This window comes from Chelon labrosus, assembly GCF_963514085.1.
Source record: "Chelon labrosus genome assembly, chromosome: 5".
In the NCBI taxonomy this organism is placed as follows: Eukaryota; Metazoa; Chordata; class Actinopteri; order Mugiliformes; family Mugilidae; genus Chelon; species Chelon labrosus.
In genome coordinates this window covers 335921-359894 of record NC_140341.1, presented here as the reverse complement: position 1 = coordinate 359894, position 23974 = coordinate 335921, and the positions used below count along the sequence as shown (strand labels likewise).

General features: G+C 47.3%; 1 protein-coding gene across 1 annotated transcript in view; it reads right to left on the bottom strand.

Annotated features, from left to right (window-relative positions):
• ttn.1 (titin, tandem duplicate 1) overlaps nt 1–23974 on the bottom strand; it is a gene marked incomplete at its 5' end in the record, with an annotated part of 155244 nt that overhangs the window by 25581 nt on the left and 105689 nt on the right. Inside the window, 16 exons of the mRNA XM_084545177.1 lie at nt 78–17393; nt 17530–17832; nt 17925–18512; nt 18604–18900; nt 18998–19195; nt 19312–19416; nt 19506–19813; nt 19906–20188; nt 20580–20867; nt 20955–21245; nt 21337–21624; nt 21813–22118; nt 22204–22506; nt 22732–23034; nt 23261–23548; nt 23673–23972. Of these exons, the coding sequence (XP_084401303.1) occupies nt 78–17393; nt 17530–17832; nt 17925–18512; nt 18604–18900; nt 18998–19195; nt 19312–19416; nt 19506–19813; nt 19906–20188; nt 20580–20867; nt 20955–21245; nt 21337–21624; nt 21813–22118; nt 22204–22506; nt 22732–23034; nt 23261–23548; nt 23673–23972 (21765 nt within the window). The remainder of the gene's footprint in view (nt 1–77; nt 17394–17529; nt 17833–17924; nt 18513–18603; nt 18901–18997; nt 19196–19311; nt 19417–19505; nt 19814–19905; nt 20189–20579; nt 20868–20954; nt 21246–21336; nt 21625–21812; nt 22119–22203; nt 22507–22731; nt 23035–23260; nt 23549–23672; nt 23973–23974) is intronic.

Here is a 23974-nt window from a genome sequence, read left to right as displayed (position 1 = left end):
GGACATTTTATTAAGCAGCTGGAATAATTACATTTGTATGCAATCAACTTTACAGCTACAATCATTTCATATGATACCTGTGATCTTTGTTCCAGCCTTGGCCTCCTGGGGTACACCCAGTCCGTACTCGTTCTCGCCAATAACTCTGAAGTAATAGATGGCTCCCTCCTGCAAGTCTTCCACCTTGTAACTCAAACTGTGGCAGTTGCTGGTCACAGACACCCATGCCTTCTTACTGGCCTCATGCTTCTCAACATGGTAAGCCTTCACTGCATCGCCACCATCATTCTCCGGTGCCTCCCAAGTCAGGGTTGCAGAATCCCTGGTCACTGATGAAACTTTAACGTTGACTGGAGGTCCAGGAGAGTCGAGCACCTTGACAACCATCTGCAATGTTGCTTTTCCAAGTGGTGACTCAACTGTGACGGAGTATTCTCCAGAGTCGTTTCTGGTTGACTTCTCGATAGTAAGTGAGGTGCTGGATTCTGCTGATTCTATGGTCCCTCTGACTTTCAGGTCAATGCCCTCTTTCACCCATTCTACGGATGGTACAGGTTTTCCCTTGAACGGCACATTGAGAGTAAATGCTGTACCGTGCTTAACGATAAGTAGCTTACGCATCTCAGTGTCGATGTCAAATGAGGGCTCTGCTGTTCTGTCCATTGCGGCAGCTGGATCTGAATATGGGCTACGAGTACTGCTGCCAACTTTGTTGATTGCCTTGACACAGAATTCATACTCTGTATCCGTCTTTAATCCGGTGATTGTGAATTCCAGACTCTTGGTAAGAGGGATGGCCTCAACCCATCTTGCTAGTTCTTCAGGAGATTCCGGTTCCTCTTCTTCCTCCTCCTCCTCGTATTCTTCTTCATCTTCCTCAAACTCTGGGGCTGGTTTGTGGATGTGTTCTCTGTATTCTACGCTGTATCCAAGGATGGGAGCGCCGCCATCATCTGTTGGTGGTTTCCAGACAATAGACACACTGTCCTTGGTTGAGGAAATACATTTAGGCTTGGTTGGGCGAGATGGAGCCACCAGAGGATCAGCGGCTCTGAAAGTTGCAGATGGTTCACTTGGTGCACTCAGTCCAGCAGCGTTTTCAGCATAGACTCTGAAGTCATACTCATAACCCTTGCGCAATTTGGTTGCTACTGAGGTACATTCAAGAACTGGATCTCTGTTTACACGGATCCAGCGCATAGCTGTCTTTTCACGGCGCTCAATCACATATCCAGTAATGGGACTGCCTCCATCGCTAGCTGACTTGCACCAGGTGAGGATCATTGAGTCTCCGGTTATGGTAGTTACATCAACGCTGGCTGGAGCACTGGGAATCGTGTATGGATCTGAAACCTTTACAGTGTCACTCTCCAGAGCTTCACCAAGACCATACTTGTTGACAGCCAGAACCCTGAACATATATTCGTTGCCCTTGAGCAGGCCTGTGACTTTGTAGTATGTTTTTGTCACATCTCCCTTCACCAGCGTCCATGCTAAGCGACTGGTCTCACGCTTCTCAACAACATAATGCGTGATGTTAGCACCACCAGTCTCCTGAGGAGGACCCCACGACAGAATGCACGACTCAGCTGTGAGACCTGTGATCTGCAGAGGTCCTGCTGAGGGGCCTGGCTTATCAATGATCACACAGTTTATTGGCATTGTAACTGTTCCTCCAATGTTCTGTAGAGTCAGGACATACTGTCCAGAATCTCTTCTGACGCAGTCCTTCACAATCACACTTGTGCTGGTATCCGTTGAAAGTATTTGGATTCTGGCTCTCAGCTCGATCTCTTTGCCATCTTTGGTCCAGGAACTGACAGGGGCAGGACGTCCGGCAAGGTCGGCATTAATCTTAAGAGTCTCTCCTGCTTTGACAAACACTGTCTCTCTGTACTTGACGTCCATCATGATGCGCGGTGGCTCGACATCATCCTTGACAGTGATGGGCCCAGTGTTATCTGATGGTATACTGAACAGTCCAGCAGCATTCTTTGCAATGACACGGAAATCATACTGGCTGTTCTCTGTAAGGCCTGTCACATCATAGTGGGTCTCAGGCACATTGGTGAAGTTGCACCTCGTCCAGCGTCCTTCGGGAAGGTCTCTGCGTTCAATGATGTAGCCAGAAACCTTGGCTCCACCATCATATTCCGGTTTATCCCAAGATAAGGACACAGATGTTCTGGTAACAGCAGTGACCACAGGTGTTCCTGGAGGGTCACATGGATCTCTGGCTGCTACTGCTTCACAGGCTTTACTGCATTTACCAATACCAGCAATATTTTCTGCATAGACACGGTACTCATACATCATGCCCTCTTCAATTCCATTGACTTTGTATTCTGTATCTTTGATCATTCCTCTGTTCATTTTTGTCCAAAGAATGCTAGTACGTTCCTTTCTCTCCAGATGATAACCCAGAACAGGACTACCACCATCCATGACTGGTTCATTCCAGGTCACCAACATGAAGGACTTGGTGGCCAATTTCACAATAGGTGTGGAAGGAGGTCCAGGTTGTTTGAAGTTATACTGAGCAGTGATTCCAGGTGAATCCAGGTAGGTACTCTTCCCATAACGGTTAACTGCATAGATGCGGAACTGGTACTCAGCTCCATGTGTCAGGCGGCCAGCCTTAAAAGATGTTCTGGCAACATTGCTTGCTACCATCTGCCATTCCTGTGTGTTTGTGTCCCTCTTCTCCACAATGTAGTTGCTGATGGAGCAGCCACCATCATACTCTGGTGGGGACCAGGACAGCGTGATGCTGTCTGAGGTCACGGCATCCACCTTGATTCCCTTCGGTGGGCCTGGTTTGTCAAGGACAACTACTCCAATATCTGCTGTGACAGTCCCTGCTGTGTTGGCCAAGGTGATTTCGTACTTGCCAACATGTTCTCTGCGTGCCTCTTTGATAATAATTTTGGACGAGGTTGCAGTGTTTAAGATGGTCACTGATGATGTTTGCTTCAAAGGAAGGCCATCCTTCTTCCATGATACAACAGGCTTTGGCCTGCCTCTTACTGGAACCTCAAGAGTGAAGTCATCTCCAGCCTTCACACTGTATGTGGTAAATAGTAAACTGGTCGATGGTTCGATAGCAACATCCTTTGCAACCACAGGCAAGCCAAGGTCCTTTGGCTCACTCTTTCCCTTTTCATTGATTGCAACAACCCTGAACAAGAAGGCTTCATTGGGAGTCAGGTTAGGAATAGTTGCTTCTGGCACTTTCACCGTGCATGCGGTGCCCCATTTATCACCACTCTTAGGTTTAAATTCTACATTGTAGCACATGACTTTGCTTCCACCATCGTGAGCAGGTTTGTCCCAAGCGAGTGACACACTGGTCTTGGTCACATCTATGAGAGTAACCTTGCTTGGAGGCAGAGGTACCTCAGACACTTTAACTTCTTTGGTTTCAACCATCTGTCCTTGGCCATATTCATTGACAGCACAGACTCTGAAGTAGAAATTTCCACCCTCTGGTAGGTCTTCTATCTTGAATGTGTTGGCTGTGCAGTTACTGGTGACAGTTGTGTAGGCCTTCCTGACAGACTCTCTCTTTTCAACGATGTAGTTTGTGATTTTAGAACCACCATCGGTCAGTGGTGTATCCCAGGCCAGAGTAACCGAATCCTTCTTGAGCTCCTTCACAGCAAAGTTTTGTGGTGCACTTGGTGTATCCAGAATTCTCACTGCAACAACAGCAGATTTTGTGCCACTGCCGTTCTCCAGTGTTAGTGAATATTTGCCGCTGTGAAAGCGGTTAACATTGTCAATGACAAGCATGGTGTATGAACTGGTGGTGTCGATTGCAGCACGCTCTGTGAGAACACCCTCAACCTTCTCCCATTTCACAGAAGGTTGAGGTCTTCCTCTAATGGCAACGAACAGACGCAGTGTTCCACCAGCACGGACAGATACCACCTTCCTGAGATCAGAATCAAGCTCGATCTCTGGAGCTTCCGCCCTGTCAGATGTTACTACTGTTCCATGGACATTAGCAGCTTCCCCTACTCCCTCCGAGTTAATAGCACAGACACGGAACTGATATTCTCCACCGTCCTTCAGGTCAGTGACAGTGAGTTTAGTGGCTTGAATGCCAGCAGGTGGAGTACACATGGTCCATTCCTTTTCAACTGGAGGCTCTACTGTTGGTGCTACTTCTGCCTCCTCTGGTGACTCAGCCACAGGTGTGTACTCTCTCATTTCAACAATGTAGCCCTTGATGTAGGCTCCACCATCAAAGTCTGGTTTGCCCCAGGACAGAGACACAGTGGACTTTGTGTAGTCCGTCACCTTAGGGTGGTGTGGAGGTCCAGGTGGTGTTGTGGCATCACATGCTCTGTAGAACATGGACAATTCACTGAGGTCTCCCATTCCAGCCTCATTCTCAGCAGCAACACGGAACTCATAGAAGTGATCCGTCAGTAGACCTGTGACCTTGAAGTGGGTATCTGTCAACTTTTGTCTGTTGCATTTTGTCCACCTTACACTGTCTTTGTCACGTTTTTCAAGGTGGTAGCTTTGAATGTCAGCTCCACCAGTCTGTTCTGGGGCAGTCCATGACAGAACAATAGAGTCCTTTGTGATCTGACCTGCTTCTGGAGTTCCAGGGGCACTAGGTGGTTTGTAAGGATTACGTGCAATGATGGGTTCACTCTCAAGACAATCACCAACACCATATTTGTTGACTGCCTTGACTCTGAAAATGTATTCATTTCCAGGGAGCAGATTTGTCAGTTTGTAGAATTGGCCCTTGATATTTGATGAAACCATTGTCCAGGACAACCTGGTGGTTTCTCGCTTCTCCAAGACATAGTGACTGATACTTGCACCACCATCCAGAGTTGGCTCAGACCATGCAAGGATGCACCTGTCAGACATAACTCCGGTCACCTTCATGGGTCCTGTGGGTGGACCTGGTTTATCAAGGACTTTAACAGTGATGGGGAAGATTTTTGTACCACCCAGATTTTTGAGGACCAGGTCATAGTGGCCACTATCAAGTTTGGTTACATCCTTAATTGTCATGGCTGCACGTTTCTGTGTAGTTTTCACTTCAATGCGCAAGGCTTTGTTCATTTCCCTGCCCTCTTTAAGCCAGACAACATCAGGGATTGGCTTTCCGTGGATATCTGCATCAAGAAGCAAATGTTGACCAGCATTGACAACAATAACGTCCTTGTATTTGGGATCCATTGAGGCCCTCGGTGGTTCAATCTCATCAGTAGCCGTGATAGGTCCAGAGCTATCGGAGGGCCCACTGAAGACTCCGGCTGCATTTCTTGCAATAACTCTGAATTCATATTGCTCATTTTCAGTCAGACCAGTGATAGTATACTCTGTCTCAATGATATTGGTGAAGTTACTTCTTACCCAGCGCCCATCAGGGGACGAAAGATCTTTTCTTTCCACAATATACCCATTGACTTTGCTGCCACCATCATACTGAGGCTTGGTCCACTGTATCTTGATCATGTTCTTAGAAATAGATACAGCTTCTGGAGCACCAGGAGGATCACATGGGTCACGAGCAACAAAGGATTCAGATACTTTACTACATCTACCGATGCCAACGATATTTTCAGCATAAACTCTGAACTCATAACCAATACCCTCCTCCAGATTGCAGATCTTAAACTGAGTGTCAGTGATAAGAGTCTTGTTCAGTTTGTTCCACAGGATGCTGCTTCTCTCCTTGCTTTCCAAATGGTAACCTATAACTGTACTTCCACCATCATTAACTGGCTCATTCCATTCAATGATCATCATTTCCTTAGTGGCAGATTTGACATATGGGGTTCCTGGAGGCCCTGGGGGTTTGTATGGATATTGCACCACAATGGCCTTTGAGTCCAGAGATTGACCCTTTCCATATCTATTTTCAGCTATGATTCTGAACTGGTATTCTGCACCAGTCTTCAGCTTGGTGACCTTAAAAGCTGTCCTAGCTAGCTGTGTGGTGACTGACTGCCATGTCGTGGTAGTTGTGTCTCTCTTCTCCACAATATAGTTCTTAACTTGGCATCCACCAGTGTATACTGGAGGCTCCCAGGACAGATGGACAAAGGTGTTGCTGACTTCAACCACCTTGATTGGACCTGTTGGTGGACCAGGCTTATCAAGGATAATGACAGCCACATCCTCAGTGATTGTCCCGGCAGTATTTGTTGCTGTGATGGAGTATTTACCAAAGTCCTCTTTGCAAGCCTCAGTAATTGTAATTCCTGTTGTTGCTGGAGTGTTTATTACATTGACTCTGGATGTCACCTTCAAAGGCTGACCGTCCTTGGCCCAGGAAATCCTTGGTTTCGGCCTGCCATGCACCGGGAACTCCAACTTCAGATCTTTTCCAGCCAATACACTGTAGGTGTTGAACTGCATCTTAATGCTTGGCTCCATGGTCATGTCACTGGCCACAACAGGTGCAGCAAGTGCCTTTGGCTCGCTCTTTCCCTTCTCATTGTAAGCAATGATACGGAATAAGTATTCTGTTCCAGCTGTGAGGCCTGTGACAGTGCCCTCACATGTCTTTGTATTTGTTGCAACTCCCCACTTATCTGTACCTTTAGGCTGCATCTCAATGAGATAGCCACCAATTCTACTGCCCCCATCGTGGTCAGGTTTCTCCCAGGCCAGCGAGGCTGTGGCCTTAGTGACATCAAGGAGGAAGACTTTTCCAACAGGCAGTGGTACCTCAGAGGCCTTAGAAGCAGTCTTTGTTTCAACACCCTGTCCTACTCCATATTCATTCTCAGCCATGACTCTGAAATAGTACATTGCACCTTCAATCAAATTCTCAACTTTGAATGTGGTCTTGGTGCATTTTGTGGACACATTTGCGTATGCCTTTCTGGTTGATTCACGTTTGTCAATGACATAGTTCTTGATCTTGGACCCTCCATCAATCAGTGGGGCATCCCATACAAGAGTCACAGAGTCTTTCTTGACTTCTTTGACCACAAGCTTCTGTGGGGCCCCAGGTGTATCCAGGACTTTAACTGAAACCACTTCAGACACAGTGCCGCTGCTGTTGGTCAGGCTCAGGGTGTATTTTCCAGAGTCACTCCTATCACATGAGTCAATGGACAATTGTGTGAAGTTGAGGGCTTTCTCAACCACTGCCTTTTCAGTCAGATCTCCCTCATCCTTAGTCCACTTAATTTCAGGTGTTGGCCTACCCTTGAATGGAATATGAATTCTAACGGACCCACCTGCTTTCACTACAATGCCCTTCCTGAGCTCAGAGTCAAGATGGATCTGTGGTGGGTCCACCCTCTCCTCTGGTTTAGCGGTCCCAGAGAGAACTGCTGGCTCACCAACTCCCAGTTTGTTTAGAGCACACACCTGGATCTTATACTCCTGACCCTCGTTAAGTTTGGTAATTTCATATTTGTTGACACGCAGGCCAGTGGGGGGAGTAACCATGGTCCATTGTTCCTCTTCAGCCTTGCAGACCTCAACAATGTATCCCTGAATGGTGCTACCACCGTCGGACAGAGGCTTACCCCATGACACTGTGACAGAACTCTTTGTGGAGTCAATCACATTCACATAAGCTGGGGCACCAGGTTTGTACTTGGGATCACAGGCCTTGTAGTATGAACTTGGAAGGCTGGGTTCTCCCACTCCAACAACGTTCTCAGCAGCCACTCTGAACTCATACTCATGGTCTGTGGTTAGGCCTGTAACTCTAAAAGAGAGATCAGTGACCTTCTGTCTGTTGCATCTGGTCCATTTGATTCCAGTTCTGTCCTTCTTTTCTATGATGTAATTGATAATCTCACTACCACCATCAGTCTCAGGGGCAGACCAGGTGATGGTCATGCCATCATGTGCAATGTTGGTTATCTCCTCGATATGAGGTGAACCAGGAGGTATGAATGGAGTTTTCATGATCACTCCTGCAGACTCCAGTGGCTCACTGACTCCATAACTGTTCACTGCCATGACACGGAACATATACTCATTGCCTTCCAGTAATTTGGTGACTTTGTAGCATGTGGTGTCACAACAGCTAGAAACAACAGTCCAAGCTAGACGACTGGTCTCTCTTCTCTCAATGACGTAATGTGTAATAGGATTACCTCCATCATGCAGAGGAGCACGCCATACCAGTGTGCATCTATCTTCAGTGACACCAGTGACGTGGAGGGGTCCTTCACATGGGCTCGGCCTATCCAGGACCACAACCTTAAATGGAACACTTTCACTGCCAGCCTCATTTGTCAGCTGGAGTGTGTAAACTCCACCATCAACTCTAACAGAGTCTTTAATGACAATCATTGCATGGTTTTCTGTGTTTCTGATCTCCAGTCTGAGTGTATTCTCAAGTTGCTTTTCATCCTTGAACCACTGAATTGTAGGCAGCGGCTTGCCTCGAACGTCGGCATCTAGCTTGAATGTCTCTCCGGCATTGACAATAATGGTCTTGGTGAATGCCGGGTCAATGGAGAATTTGGGTGCCTCCACCTTATCACTTGCAGTGATTGGTCCACTGTTGTACGATGGCTTGCTGACGGTGCCAACAGCATTTTTAGCAATGACTCTAAAGTCATACTGTGCATTTTCAGTCAGACCAGTGACTGTAAACTGGGTCTCAATCACGTTAGTGAAGTTTGCCCTTACCCACCGGCCCTCTGGAAGATCACGCTTCTCCACAGTATAGCCAGTTATATTACTGCCGCCGTCATACTCTGGTTTAGTCCACTGAATGACAATGATATCTTTGGTCACATGGATGGCCTCTGGTGTTCCGGGCGGATCACAAGGGTCACGAGCAACGCAACCCTCTGAGACCTTACTGCTCCTGCCAATGCCAACAATGTTTTCAGCATAAACCCTATATTCATACTCAATACCCTCCTCCAACGGGTAGCTCTTGAAACTAGTCTCATGGATGAGTGTCTTGTTGATCTTGACCCAGAGAATACTATTCCTCTCTTTCCTTTCCAGATGGTAACCAAGGACAGGGCTGCCTCCATCTGAGACAGGCTCATGCCACTCAACAATCTGGTGGTCTCTAGAGAGGGAGGCTATGAAGGGAGTACCTGGTGGGCCTGGCTCTCTGTATGGGTACTGAGCAACCACAGCAGATGAATCCAAACCATGACTCTTGCCGTAGCGGTTCTGGGCAATGATCTTGAACTGGTACTCAGCTCCAGTCTTCAGTCTAGTGACTTTGATTGTGGTTCTGGCACAGTTGATGCTGACATTTTCCCATGTGGTTGTAGTAGTGTCTCTTTTCTGCACAATGTAGTTTGAAATCGAGGATCCGCCGTTGTGTTTTGGCGGGTTCCATGAGATAGTGACACTTTGCGTTGTGACTTCATCGAATCTCACAGGGCCAGATGGAGGGCCAGGTTTGTCAAGTACAATGACTTCAATTGTTGTCTCCTTCTTTCCAGCCGCGTTAGAAAGATTTATACCGTACATGCCACCATCATCACCTGCTGCCTCCTTAATGCTCAGTGTCGTATGAGTTGGTGTACTGAGAGTGTTGACTCTGGTGGTGAACTTCAAAGGAGCTCCATCTTTAGTCCATGCGACTGTTGGTTTAGGACGTCCGAAGATGGGGATGACAATGTCCATGTCTTTGCCCACGTGAACACTGTAGCTGCTGAATGCTGGACGGACATCCGGCTCAAAGACCAAGTCCTTGGTCATCACTGGACCAGCAAGGACTTTGGGGTCACTCTTTCCTTTATCATTGATTGCTGTAACTCTGAATAAATACTCCTCTCCTGGGTTCAGGTTGGAGACAGTAGCCTCCATTGTTTTAAATGTGTTAACACCAGACCATTTGTCCTGGCCCTTCAGCTGCACCTCAAGCAGGTACTGAATGACTCTACTACCACCATCATACTCAGGCTTTTCCCAGGCCAAAGATATGCTTGTTTTGGTCTGATCTGTAACGCTCAAATTCTTCGGACACTGAGGCACCTCTGACACCTTAAGAGGGTCAACAGTTGCTGCAGGCAGGCCTACACCATGAGCATTCTCAGCGAGGACTCTGAAGTAGTAACTGCAACCCTCCTGGAGTGGCTCAATCACCCATGACAGAGCATGACAATTTGATACCACAGCTGCATACGTTTTACGTGTGCTTTCTCTCTTTTCAATAATGTAATTCCTGATCTTGGACCCACCATCCAGGAGAGGTGGTTCCCAGGCCAATGTTACTGACTGGTTTGTCACTTCCTTCACTTTAAGATTGACAGGAGCACTAGGTGTGTCAAGAACACGGACTACAACAAATGCTGATTTGGTTCCACTACTGTTATCTGCAGTGACTGTGTATTTTCCGCTGTCATTTCTGCTCATCTTATCAATTACAAGGGATGTGTAACTGCTGGTCACCTCAACCTGAGCGGTCTCTTTGAGGGCAGCTTCGTCTTTGTCCCACTTGATAGTAGGAGTGGGCCTTCCTTTGATGGGGATGAACAGTCTAAGAGAAGTACCAGCCTTAATAGTCACAATCTGTCTTAGTTCAGGGTCAATGTCGAGATCTGGTTCCTCTGCTCTGTCCTGGGTAACAACTGCTCCAGAAACATCAGCATGCTCACCAACTCCCACTTTGTTGATAGCACATACTCTAAACCTGTACGCCTGGTTTTCCTTCAGATTTGCAACTTCAAACTTGGTTCTCTTGACACCCGTTGGTGGTGTGCACATTATCCATTCTGCAGCTGGTGCATCTGTGGCAGCTGCCTCTCCATCTGGGGCTTCAGTGGGCACTGCTGGCTCAGTGGTTGTGCAGCACTCAACAGTGTATCCCTGAATCTCACAGCCTCCATCACAGACAGGCTTTCCCCATGACAGAAATACTGATGTTTTTGTGGTGTCTGTAACTCTTGGATTGTTTGGTGGGCCAGGTGTGAAGATGGGATCAAGAGCTTTGTAGAATACTGTTGGAGAGCTTGATTCTCCGACACCAACAGAATTCTCTGCTGCAACTCTGAATTCATAAATATGGCTATCCAGGAGTCCAGTGACCTTGAAGGTCAAAGCAGTGACTGTCTGCCTGTTGCATCTCGTCCACCTAACGCCCTCTTTGTCATGTTTCTCAATTATGTATCCAGTGATAGGACTGCCTCCGTCTTCAGACGGACTCTCCCAGGTGAGCACCATTGAATCCTTCTTGATATCTGAAACTTCTAAGTTCCTAGGTGATCCGGGCGTTGTGTATGGATCCTTGATTATGACAGCATCAGACTCAAGTGGTGCGCCTGTTCCAAAGTGGTTGACAGCATGGACTCTGAAGATGTACTCGTTTCCTTCCAGGAGCTTGTTAACCTTTAGACAAATATTCTCTACTTTTGGGTCAACAACGGTCCAGACCAGTCTGCTTGTTTCTCTCCTCTCCACAATGTAGTGAGAGATTTTGCTGCCACCATCTTGCAGCGGTGGTTTCCATGCGAGGCAGCATCGGTCTTTCATTACTCCTGTAATAACAAGAGGTCCTTGTGGCTCGCTGGGTTTATCTAATACCACCACATTGATATGTGTAGCCTTTTCTCCTCCTGGATTTTTCAGTAACAGCGTGTACTGGCCTCCATCGGAAAGTTTAGCTTCTTTGACAGATATATAAGCTTTGGTGGGTGTGTTCTTAATTTCTCTGTGAATTGTGTTCCCCAGTTCCTGCTCTCCCTTCATCCAGTGGATGGTGGGCAATGGTTTGCCATGAACATCTGCATCAATTTTGAAGTTTTCTCCAGCATGAACAACAACGGTCTGTGTGTACTGAGGATCAATGCTGATACGTGGTGGTTCAATCTCATCCCTAGCAGTGATGGGACCGGTGCTGTAAGACGGGAGGCTGAAAACACCGGCAGCATTTCTGGCAATGACACGGAACTCATACTGATTGTCTTGCGCAAGTCCAGTGGCAACATATTCGGTCTCAATGACATTTGTGAAGTTTGCCTTCAGCCAACGACCCTCAGGAAGCTCCTTCTTTTCCACAATGTAGCCCGTAACCTTTGCTCCGCCATCATACTCAGGCTTGGTCCAAACAATGGTCACAGAGTCCTTAGTGATCTTTGTTGCCTCTGGGGTCCCAGGAGGATCACAAGGATCTCTAGCAACATGGCCCTCAGACACTTTGCTCACTTTGCCTATTCCAACAATGTTTTCAGCATAAACCCGGTATTCATACTCCATTCCTGGTTCCAGACCAGTGGTCTTGAAGGTTTGGTCAGTAATAAGAGACTTGTTAAGTTTGACCCACAGGATGCTGTTTCTCTCTTTGCGTTCCAGATGGTAGCCCAAGATAGAGCTTCCGCCATCGTTCACAGGTTCATTCCAGGCTACCACCATGCTGTCCTTGGTGCAGGCTGCAATGGATGGGGTTCCAGGTGGTCCTGGGAGTTTGTATGGATACTGAGCCACAATACACTCTGACTGAAGAACTGGACCTTTTCCATATCTGTTTTCCGCTGTTATTCTGAACTGATACTCACTGCCAGTCTTCAGCCTGCCTGCCTTAATTTTGGTCCTTGCGAGGTTTGGAGATACTACCATCCAGTTAGTTGTGGAAGTATCTCTTTTTTCCACAATGTAGTTTTTGATGGTGCAACCCCCATTGTACTCTGGTGGATTCCAGGAGATGGTAACACTGTCAGAAGTGACCTCTTCTATCTTCACTGGGCCGCCTGGCTGGCCAGGTTTGTCAAGAACAACAATGCCAATGTCTGCTGTTGTCTCTCCTGCTGTGTTGCTCAGAGTAATAAGGTAGTGTCCAACATCATCTTTTGTAGCCTCTTTTATGTTGAGGTTCAGCATCGTCTCAGTTGCACCAAAGTTTACTCTTGTGGTTCTCTTCAGAGGTTGACCGTCCTTCACCCAGTTGACAGCTGCTTTGGGACGTGCAACATATGGAACATCCACTGTCAGGTCTTCTCCTGCCAACACAGTGAATGTGTTGAACAGCATTTTGGCAACAGGTGCAATCACGAGATCTTTCACGATCACAGGAACACCGATTTGACGTGGGTCACTTGTTCCCTTCTCATTTCTTGCTGCGACACGGAACATGTATTCTTCACCTGCATTTAGTCCACTAATCGTAGCTTCTGTTTCCTTCACAATCACAGCCTGGCTCCACTTATCAACACCTTTAGGCTGGATCTCAACAACGTAACAGCCCACTCTGCTGCCGCCATCATGCTCGGGCCTCTCCCATGTCAGAGTGACACTGTTTTTGGTAACATCCTTGAGAGTGATTTTGCCAGGTGGCTGTGGTTTTTCAGACACTTTAACGGATTCACCGGTCTCAATGGGCAATCCAATGCCATACTCATTCTCAGCCAAAACTCTGAAGTAATAGTTGCATCCTTCTAGGAGCTGGTCAACTGTGAAGGTTGTGTGATGGCAATTAGCGTTGACCGTGGCATATGCTTTCCTTGTAGACTCACGTTTTTCAACAATGTAGTTTTTAACCTTAACTCCTCCATCATTTACTGGTGGATCCCAAGTCAGAGTGACAGATTCACTGGTTACAGCAGTGAGCTTCAAATTCTGGGGGGCACTTGGTGTATCGAGCACCCTGACCTGGACTGTAACGGTCTTGGAGCCAGAACTGTTTTCCACAGTGAGATTATACTTTCCACTATCAAATCTGTTGACATTTTCAATAACAAGGGATGTGTATGAGGTTGTGCTGTCAATGGTTGCCCTCTCAACAGGCTCACCATCTCCTTTGGTCCATTTGGCTAGAGGAGCTGGTCTGCCTCTGATTGGAACAAACAGTCGAAGTGAGCAGCAAGCTCTAAGACTGACCACCTTCCGGAGCTCAGCATCCAAATCAATCTCAGGTGGGAGGAGCCTGTCCTCTGCCTTGGGATTTCCAGGTACAGAAGCTGCCTCTCCAATTCCTTCACTGTTGAGAGCAGAGATGTTAATCTTGTACTCCTGGTTCTCCTTCAGATTAACTATGGTGAATGAGGTGGCAAGGAGGCCTTGCTTGGGTGTTACAATGGTCCATTCCTCCTCTTCCTCCTTTTCAGATGGAATGCATGTCTCCACAACGTAGCCAGTGATGTCAGAGCCACCATCGTATACGGGTTTGTTCCAGGCAACAGTAATTGAGGACTTTGTTGTGTCCAAGATTCTGGGATTGCATGGAGCCCCTGGTTTGTACAGTCCATCCGTGGCCTTGTAGAATGGACTGGAGATACTTGGTGCACTTACTCCAGCAGCATTCTCAGCAGTTACTCTGAATTCATATTCATGTCCAACAAGAAGACCTGTTGCCTTGAACTGTAGCTCTTTGACCTTCCTCTTGTTGCATTTGACCCAGCGGAGGCCTATTCTGTCTTTCCTTTCAACACTGTAGCTGGTGATGGGAGTTCCACCATCACTTTTAGGTTCCTGCCACATAACCACCATTGAATCTTTAGTGATAGCTGTCACCTCAGGATTCTCTGGAGGATCTGGGACCACATATGGGTTGTCTGCAATAGTGGGTGCTGATTCAAGGGACTCGCCGACTCCATATTTGTTCACAGCCATTACTCTGAAGATGTATTCATTTCCTTTGAGAAGCTTGGTCACCTTGTGTTGTGTAACCTGCAGGTCTGAAACCACATTGGTCCAAACCAGTCTGCTTGACTCACGCTTCTCAACCACGTATCCTTCAATCTTGGCACCTCCATCATCTGCAGGTGGAGCCCAAGTAATTATACAGTTGTCAGCTGTGACATTAGAAACCTCAAGAGGTCCTACCGGTGGCCCGGGTCTGTCAAGCACTTTAACATTGAAGATGTGTTTTGCAAATCCACCGACGTTAGTGGCAGTCAAAACAAATTCTCCTCCATCTGATCTGATTGAGTCCTTGTTGGTCAGAGTAGTTGTCAGTTCAGTGAACCTGACTTCCAGTTTCAATGTGTTCTCAACTTCCTTTCCGTTCTTGGTCCAAACCATAGACGGTGTTGGTTGACCGGCAATATCAGCATCGAGCTTGAAGGACTCTCCTGCTTTCAGCAGAACGACATCCTTAAAGATGGCATCGACCATGATACGTGGTTCAATAATGTCATCTTTGCAGATAATTGGGTCAGATGGATCAGAGGGGATGCTGACTGCGCCTGCAGAGTTTTTGGCGATGACTCTGAACTCGTAGGATGCATCCTGAGTCAGCCCACTGACGGTGAATGCTGTCTCGATAATGTTGGTGAAGTTGGCTCTCATCCATCGGCCAGCAGGCAGCTCCCTCTTCTCCACTGTGTAGCCAGTGATTTTGAAGCCACCATCGTATTCAGGCTTTGTCCACTGAATAGTGATGACATTCTTGTTGACATATATTGGCACAGGCTGACCGGGTGGGTCTACAGGGTCCAGGGCCAGTATTGCTTCTGATGCCTTGCTGGGTTTACCTATTCCAGCCATATTTTCAGCCATGACACGGAACTCATAAGCCACTCCATCTTCAAGCCCACTGGATTTAAAGATGTTTCCTTTCACTATACCCTTGCTGATCTTATGCCACATGATGCTGCTTCTTTCTTTCCTCTCAACATGATAACCAATGACCTCGTTTCCACCGTCAGACACAGGCTCATTCCAGCCAATTGTTATTGAGTCCTTGGTAAATGCGACAACGTTAGGTGTGCCAGGAGGTCCAGGTGCTTTGAATGGATAAGCAGCCACGACTGACTCTGAGGTGATGGGAGGTCCAACACCATATCTGTTCTTAGCCTTTACTCTGAATTGGTACTCTGAACCAGTGTTTAAACGAATCGCTTTGAACATTGTGCGGATGACAGTGGAAGACAGCTCGGTCCACGTTTGGGAAGTAGTGTCTCTAATCTCAACCACATAGTTATTGATCGGAACTCCTCCATCATTTTCAGGAGTTTCCCATGAGAAGACACAATAGGTGCGAGAAATCTCCACAATCTTAACTGGTCCTTTGGGGGGTCCAGGTACGTCGTGGACTTTGACAATGATGTTGTCTGTCACAGATCCAACAATGTTCTTTGCTGTCATAGTGTATACACCGCTGTCGGCTCTCGTGCATTCATTGATGCTAATGGTAACAGTAGCAGCAGTCGTTTCCACGTTGGTTTTCTGTGTGAGTTTTAGAGCTGCTCCATTCTTCTGCCATGATACAGTTGGTCTAGGACGTCCCATAACTGGAATCTCAACCTTGATGTCATCTCCTGCCTTGGCAATAACAGTCTTCTGACATACACCACGCAGGTCAAACTCTGGCAAGGAAGTAGAATCCTTGACAACAATTGGTTTGCTCTCTCGTGGAACACTTCTTCCAGAGTGGTTGACTGCCATTACTCGAAAAACGTACTCCTCATTCTCATTGAGATTCTTCACTGTGAAATCCATGGTCTTGACTGTGGTTACATGGGCCCACTGATCAGTTCCCTTCTTCTGGGCTTCCAGGACATATCCCGTAATTCTGCTTCCACCATCGTGCTTGGGTTTGGTCCAAGCCAGGCTCACTGAGTTCTTGGTGATATCAGTAGGAATGATGCTCTCTGGAGGTGTTGGTGTCTGGGATGCACGGATCGGATCAGCGGTTTCAACTGCCTCACCGATGCCGTACTCATTCTCTGCAGACACTCTGAAGTAGTATTCACAGCCTTCACCCAGATCACCAATTCTGACTGAAGTGGCTCGGCAATTTGTAACAACAGTGGCAAAAGCCTTGCGTGTGGATTCTCTCTTCTCAATGATGTAGTTTGTGATCTTGGATCCACCGTCAATGAGAGGCATGTCCCACTGTAGTGTAATGCTTTCCTTGTCAATCTTGACTGGTTTTAGGTTGATTGGAGGTCCAGGTGAATCCAGGACCCTCACATGTATATCAGCACTCTTCTTTCCAGCTGAGTTTTCCAGGGTAAGCTCATATTTGCCTGCATCAATCCTCGAACTCTCGGGAATGATCAGCATTGTAAATGATTCAGTGCTGTCGATGACTGCGCGTGGAACTGGGCCACCCTCCTTGGTCCAGGTAACTGCAGGCGCGGGACGCCCCTTGATTGGCACAAAGAGGCGAATTGAGCAGCCAGCTCTGACAACAAGGGTTCTTCTCAGCTCAATATCCAACTCCAAATCAGGTTCAGCTGCACGCTCCACAATCTCAACCAGTTCCTGAGTTTCAGCCGGTTCTCCTGCTCCCTTAGCGTTAACAGCACTAATTCTAAAGTGGTATTTTGCACCAGATTCCAGCCCAGGGACGACAAACTCTGTGATCCTAAGTGGGGAAGAAGGGGTGTCCTTTACCCATTCTTCCTGACCTTCCTTCTTGTGCTCAATCACATATCCAGTGACTTCAAGTCCTCCATTATCAAGAGGTTTTCCCCAGTTCAGAGTGGCTGTGGTTTTGGTCGTGTCTGTAACTCTTGGATTGACTGGAGGTCCTGGAACATCTGCCAGACATAAATGAGGTGGTCAGTGTTTTATGAGGCTTCAGTTTCTTAGCAATATGAAATATAATAATAGTAATAATAATAACAACAATAATACATTTTGGCGGCGACATGTTTTTCATATATTGTTACTTACAGGCAACGACTATTGTCCTGACAGGCATTGATGGTTCGCTTGGTTCTCCAAAACCAGCTTTGTTCTCGGCAAGAACACGGAACTCATACTCTACACCCTCTGTGAGACCTGTTACTTCATAGCTGAGCTCAGCAATAGATTTCTTGGATGCCCTGAGCCATCCAACACCTTTCTTTTCCTTCTTTTCAACACAATAACCTATGATGTCACTTCCTCCGTCCTCAGCCGGTCTTCTCCATGTCACAGTGGCTGAATGTCCATCAACTTTCTCAACCTCTGGTTTGGATGGTGGACCAGGAGGACCTATGCACATAGAGCAAAGAAACATATTCACATTAAAGCAGCCTGTATTCATATTCTAGGTGCACTAAAGAAGATAAACTAAGTGTGCATACCGAATCTATCGACCATCTTGACTGCCTCGGAGTGAGATGGCTCACTGTTGCCGTACTGGTTAACAGCAGAGACTCTGAAGAAGTATTCATTGCCCTGGATTAGCTTGGTGGCCACGTAGTGACAATCTATGACCTTCTCTTCTAGGATAGTCCACAGAAGACGGCTGGTCTCCCTCTTCTCCAGGGTGTAATACTTGATAGGGGAGCCTCCATCCTCAGTAGGAGCTGTCCAGGTGAGAGTCACCTTCTCAGACGAGACACCACTGCATTCAATGGGTCCGGGAGCAGCAGGAACATCCAGAACTTTGACCTTGACAGTTTCCTCCTTGACACCGAAAGGGTTGGTGGCAGTGATGGTGTACTCTCCAGAGTCCTTCCTGCCGGCATATTTGACGGACAGGGTGGAGGATGCTGCAGTAGTCTCAATATGAACAAGGTCAGAGGGTTTGAAGTACTTCCCTCCCTTTGACCAGCATGAGGTTGGTGCAGGCTTTCCTAGAATGCTTGTGGCAGTAATGACGATAGTATCACCGGCTCGGACAGTCAGGCCCTCCATCACTTGAGCGTCAATAATAATGGTTGGTGCAGCTGTTGGAGAAGAAATAAAATACTTAATTTGTCATTTCAAACATTCAAGCATTCAGAATGGTTTTAACACAGTTTTGCATCTTCATCTCACCATATTCATCTCTGCAGATGATGGTGTCCGTCTGCTCAGAGGGTGGGCTGAGAGCGCCTGCAGCATTCTTTGCCCTGATCCTGAACTCGTACTTGCAGCCTTCCTGCAGGTCGGTGACAGTGAATGCAGGCTCCACAACATTCACATTGTTGGCCTTCACCCAGATCTTTGAAGGCAGGTCTCGCTTCTCAATGATGTAGCCAGTTAGCCTGTGGCCTCCATCAAACTGTGGCTCAGTCCATTGCAGGGTCACAGTGCTCCTGGTGATGCTGATTACGTCGGGTTTACCGGGTGCATCTGTTGATACACATCACAAATATGAATATGTTGTTGCATATTTACAGCATACATATTTTTTTATACTTGAGGCCACTTTCACTATATTTATACGTACCAATGGGGTCGAGAGCCACCTGAGGATCGGTGGGAGCGCTTGGTCTGCCAATGCCGGCCAGGTTGATTGCCATGACTCTGAACTCATACTCCAGACCTTCAGTCAACCCAGTCACCTTGTGTTCCTTCATCCTCAAGGCAGCTGGGCTTGCCCGTTTCCACAGCATACTGTTCCTCTCCTTGAACTCAACATGGTAGCCTGAACACAGTACCAAAAGGGGGAAGACAAAATCCACATTAATGGCACATCCACTGCATGTCAATAGCCATAATAGTGCTAAAATAAACAGTCCACTGTTGACTGTGTTGATGTACCTGTGATGGGAGATCCTCCAGTCTTCCTGGGATCAGACCAGGCCAGGTAAGCCGAGTCATGGCGCATGCTCATGATCTGAGGTGGAGCAGGAGCATCAGGAACATCTGTAGAAAAACAGATGGACAGCATCAGGAAAAGCTCAACAGTTTGACACTGATTCCTCCTTTAGAATCCGTCAAACCCAGTGACTCACTGAATGGATGTTTAGCTACGATGGGCTCCGACTTCAGTCCCTCTCCAACGCCATACTTGTTCTCAGCACAGACTCTGAAGATGTATTCTGTTCCCTCGTGGAGGCCAGTCACCATCATGGTGTTGCTCTCCACAGTTGAGGACACAGTCACCCACATGTTGGTGACGGAATCCCTCTTCTCTAAGATGTAGTTGGTGATCTCTGAGCCACCGTCATCCTTGGGAGTACCCCACTTCAGTGTAGCACTATCAGCTGTAACGTCTTTAAACTTGATGGACCCAGTGGGAATGCCAGGTTTACCCACCACCCTACAGAGATGGAGAGGAATCATTTATACCGGTTACCTTTTGAAATATAGCCAGTGTGAGTGGAGACAGTGCTGTTGCTGTGTGTCTCTTACCTGATGAAGATGGTGGACTCCTTGGTTCCAGCACTGTTCCTCAGGGTGATAGTGTACTTGGAAGCGTCAGTCCTCTGGCAGTCCCTGATCAGGAGGGTGGTGTTGACAGCAGACGACTCGGCGCACACTCGGCCAGTGTCCGTCAGGTCTTCATCCTCTCCCTTCTTCCAGGAGACCTTGGGCGTAGGTTTGCCAATAATTGGGATCTTCAGACGGACGGTGCTGCCCTCTTTGGCGATGTAGCACATGTTGGGCAACTCCCTCAAGTCACAGCTGGGAAGAACTTCAGACAGAGGAAAGAATTCAGGATGTTTATTGTCACATGCTCGGTAGTTTAGACCATACAATGAAATTCTTACTAACAACAGTAAATAAATAAAATGTTTATTTTTTTTATTTTTTATTTTTATAAAATATAAAGCCTAAAAAGAACAACATATATAAAAAAATGCAAAAGAAGTCTGTTAAATTCCACTGATACACATCCTCACTTTTAAACAACATCTAGAATCCAAGGTCATCAAACCGTCACTTGAAATCCCACCAACAAATATAAAGATGTCCCAGAGCAGCGCAAGTAGACCACCACCATTCAAGACCTCATCTTGTCATTTAACTTTAAACTCACATCATTGTGGAGTGAACCTTGCTAATTATTTTGTCTGGACACTTACTGATCTGGTCCTTGGCGACCACCTTCAGTTCCTTGGCAGAACTCTCTCCTGAGTCGTTCACAGCTTTGACTCTGTAGGTGTACTCTCTTCCCTCCACCAGGTCCTTGGCACTGTACTGCATATTTTTAGACCTCATCAGCTCTTTGTATTTGTCGTCTCCGTTGAGGACCTCCAATACATAGCAGATGATACGGCTGCCACCGTCTGTGAGAGGTTTCTTCCAGCTAAGAGTGCAAGAGTCCTTGGTAACCAGCAGGGTCTTGAAGTCCATGACGGGCCCAGGCTCCTCTGAATAAGTAAAAAGGTCAGAATGTATTGAGTATTACGTGTACAGGTACAAAAAACAAACTCATCATCTGTTTTTTTGCAACTCACCAGTTGCTCGGACTGAGTCAGCCGTCTCACAAGTCTCTCCAGCTCCGAGCTGGTTAACGGCTGACACTCTGAAGCAGTAGGATCGTCCAGCTTCCAGGTCTGGAACTTTGAACGATGCTTTGGTGCAGTTGTTGGAGACAACTGACCAGGCCTTCCTCTCAGTGTCACGCTTCTCCACTATGTAGTGGGTGACTTCATAGCCACCATTAATCAGAGGAGTGTCCCAGTAGATGGAGGCGCTGTCCTTGGAAGTCTCCTTTACCATCAGGTTGACTGGTGGTCCGGGAGTATCTGGACAGACACCAAACAACAACTTTGTACAATCACTGCAAACACAGATTCATGCATTTGCTTAGGGAAGAACAGTGAATTCTTTACTGACCAAAAACTTTAACGACGATGGTGTACATCTTCATGCCAGCCAAGCTTTCCAGGTTCAGGATGTATTTGCCAGCATCGTATCTGTTGACCTTCTCCACCATTACCATGGTGTCAACATTGCTGGATTTGATGACGATGCCTTGACGATCCTTGATATTGGTGTTCATCTTTGCCCAGATAATCCTGGGAGTGGGACGGCCCTTGATGGTGGCTTGCAGCCTCATGGTGGCACCAGCATGGAGTTCAAGGCCCTCCTTTAACTCAGCACTTAGCTCTGCTTCAGGTGCAACTACACAAACAAACCACAAAGGATGGTTATATGAGCAACGCTGTTGTACTATCACAGATACCAGGGGCTTAAATCCTTGTCATCATTATCGAGGTCAAAACTCCACTTTGCATTTTTTACCCATTTATTAGTGGACTGTCCTATAGAATTAAAATGAATCAAGTTCAGAAAATCGAAATTGTACGTACCAATGATGTCCTTGGCAACATGTTTGCCAGGTACTTCGGCTGGCTCGCCAAAGCCAACCTTGTTGACGGCAGTGATGCGGCACTGGTACTCTGACTTGTCAATGAGGTTCTGGATGGTGTAGCTGGTGTCCTGCAGGTTCCTGGGGACGTTGCAGCGGATCCAGTCTGTGGTGTCTGTCCTCTTGCACTCCACCAAGTATCCAATAATGGGACTACCACCATTGTTGGCGGGGACATTCCAGGTGAGGCTGATGGTGCTGTGGGTGGTGTCGGTCACACTAGGATTCACAACAGGTCCAGGCGGAGCTGGGGAAGAGAAGATTGACCAGGTTTAATTTATATATAGAGTAAAGTTCTCTGCAGTTTAAGGGGTAGCATTAATGGTACTCACTGATGGGATTCTGTGCAACGGCGCCAGCAGATGGTTCGCTGGGTACGCCAAGCCCTGCCACGTTAACTGCAATGACTCTGAACTCATACTCCACTCCCTCTGTGAGGCCGGCAACTTCCAGGGTCCGTTCTATCATAGGCTTCCTGTTCAACTTGGCCCAGTTCATATCCTTTGTCTCTTTCTTTTCCACCATGTAACCCAGGATAGCGGACTTTCCATCATCAGCAGGTTCCTTCCAGCTCACAGTCATATGGTCTTTGGTGATGTTGGTGATCACTGGGGCCTCGCAAGGGCCAGGCACAGCTGGAAGGGACAACAAAGTGAAGGTTTTAGTTTAGATATTAAAAGATATTTCACGTTTGTCACAAATCTAAACTTGGTGTGACAAGATGTTGAGTGATTAGAAGTAGCAGTTTGCACCTGCTTGTCTGCTTGTCTGTGGTTTAAACGGTAGTACTCATAGAAAAATGAATTCACTGTCATTGATGTTATGCAACATATGAATAGAAATTGCTGTTGATAACTCACTGAATGGGTTCCTGGCAACGACAGGGCTGGTGACAAGTGGGTCTCCAACTCCCCATGTATTCTCAGCACGGATTCTGAACTGGTACTCATGGCCCTCGATAAGTTTCTCCACGTTGAACTCAAAGACATTGCCCTTGACCTTGGAAGAGACTTGGGCCCAGTTTGCTCTGCTGGTTTCACGCTTATCCACAATATAGTTGCTGACTGGGGCGCCGCCATCCTTCAGAGGAGCCTCCCAGGACACCTTGATGCTGGTAGCAAACACCTCGACATATTTGAAACTGGCAGGAGGTCCAGGCACATCTGAAGAGACACAAAGCCAGATAACACAGAACACATTAAATCTGCCTACAGCCTAAAGACTCTTGGTAGAGTATTCATTGTTACTGTGGAGCTGTCATGCAAGGTGCTCATCTGGCAACTTTGGGTTAAGTGTCTTACCCAAGGATGTGAACAGAAACTTCCAGGGATCAACCACTGTCCCGCTGTTCTACCTGAGTCACAGCAGCCCACTCTCTGAAGTACTTACCCAGGACGTTGACCTGGATCTCGGCGGTCTTGGAGCCACTGGCGTTCTCAGCCAAGATGGTGTAGGTTCCTGTGTGCTCCTTGGTGACACTGGTCATCTCCAGCTGGAACTGATGCCTCTGATGGGTGATGACCTGGCCTTCACCCGACTTCAGACTATCATCGCCTCTCTTCCAGGTCACTCTAGGCATGGGCTTACCGAACACCTCAGCCTCAAGGAGGATTGTGGATCCAGCCTTCACCTTAAAACCCTTCTGCATCTTGGCATTAAGCTCCAGTCTTGGAGGAACTGTTTAAAAAAGGCAAAGAAGAAGAAATATACAACTCAGACATGGAAATGACTCCAAAAATACAGCAACATGTTTACTGAAGCGATTGGGTTATCAGCCAGGGTATAAGTCAAAACATCTCACCATTCTCTGCACAGACCAAGACAGGGTCTGTGGGCTCTGAGGGTTTGCTCATGTTGACAGCAGTTTTGGCGATTACTCTGAACTGGTACTGCAGGTCTCTCTCCAGGCCAGTCACTGTATACTCTTCCCTTGGGACGTTCTGACTGCTGGTGTTGCAGCGAATCCAAGTGTCTCCTGGCACCCGCATGGCCTCCACATAGTACCCAATGATCTTGCTTCCACCGTCGTTCTTGGGTCGGGCCCAAACCAGAGTGACAGAGTTCTTAGTCACGTCCAAGACCTCAGGTTTACCCGGGGTGTCT